This window comes from Fonticula alba, assembly GCF_000388065.1.
Source record: "Fonticula alba strain ATCC 38817 unplaced genomic scaffold supercont2.168, whole genome shotgun sequence".
NCBI lineage: Eukaryota > Rotosphaerida > Fonticulaceae > Fonticula > Fonticula alba.
The window spans coordinates 524-1,159 of NW_009243138.1; the positions used below are offsets into that span (position 1 = coordinate 524).

General features: G+C 66.8%; 1 protein-coding gene across 1 annotated transcript; it reads left to right on the top strand.

The window, feature by feature from the left end:
* Nucleotides 1–285: 285 nt before the first annotated feature.
* Nucleotides 286–612, top strand: H696_06370 (ubiquitin-like protein 5; the record flags this gene model as incomplete). Its single annotated transcript, XM_009500110.1, has 2 exons — nt 286–341; nt 491–612. Coding segments are annotated over 2 exons (177 nt in total), but the record flags the coding sequence as incomplete, so codon positions are not given.
* Between the last annotated feature and the right edge of the window lie 24 nt (nt 613–636).

Here is a 636-nt window from a genome sequence, read left to right on the forward strand (position 1 = left end):
CGGATAGCTCGGCGCGCGCGATCGTTGGCACTGATGCGCCTCTCGCCGCCGGGAGGCAGGGGACTGGGCGGCGGAGACCCATCCTCCTCGGCCACCTCTGCCCCCCCCCCCCCCCCCCCCATGCCGGCCGGCGGGTCGTCTCTGATCAGCTGGCGCCGCGGGTGCGGCCGGCTGGGTGCGGCTAGATCCACCCCTGTTCATTACATCCTTCCCCTCTCGCCTCTCTCCCCCCTCCCTTTGCTCTCTCCTCTCCTTGCATCGGAGCCAAACAGCCGCCCGCGCACCATGATCGAGATCATCCTCAACGACCGTCTTGGGAAGAAGATTCGCGTCAAGGCCGAGTGCGTCCCTCAACCCCCCCTCCCGCCCACCCCGTCACATGGTGGTATTCTGGCCTCGCTCCCCCCCTCCCCCTGCCCCGCAGACATATGGGTCTTCACATCCAACGATACTGACTCGGCCCCTTTGCCCCCCCCCCCCCCCTCAACAGCAAGAACGACACCGTCGGCATGCTCAAGCAGCTGATTGCCCTGCAGACTGGCACCCGGCCCGAGCGCATTGTCCTCAAGAAGTGGCACAATGTCCTGCGCAACCACATCACCCTAGACGACTGTACGAGAGCGCCCCCTCGCTCCC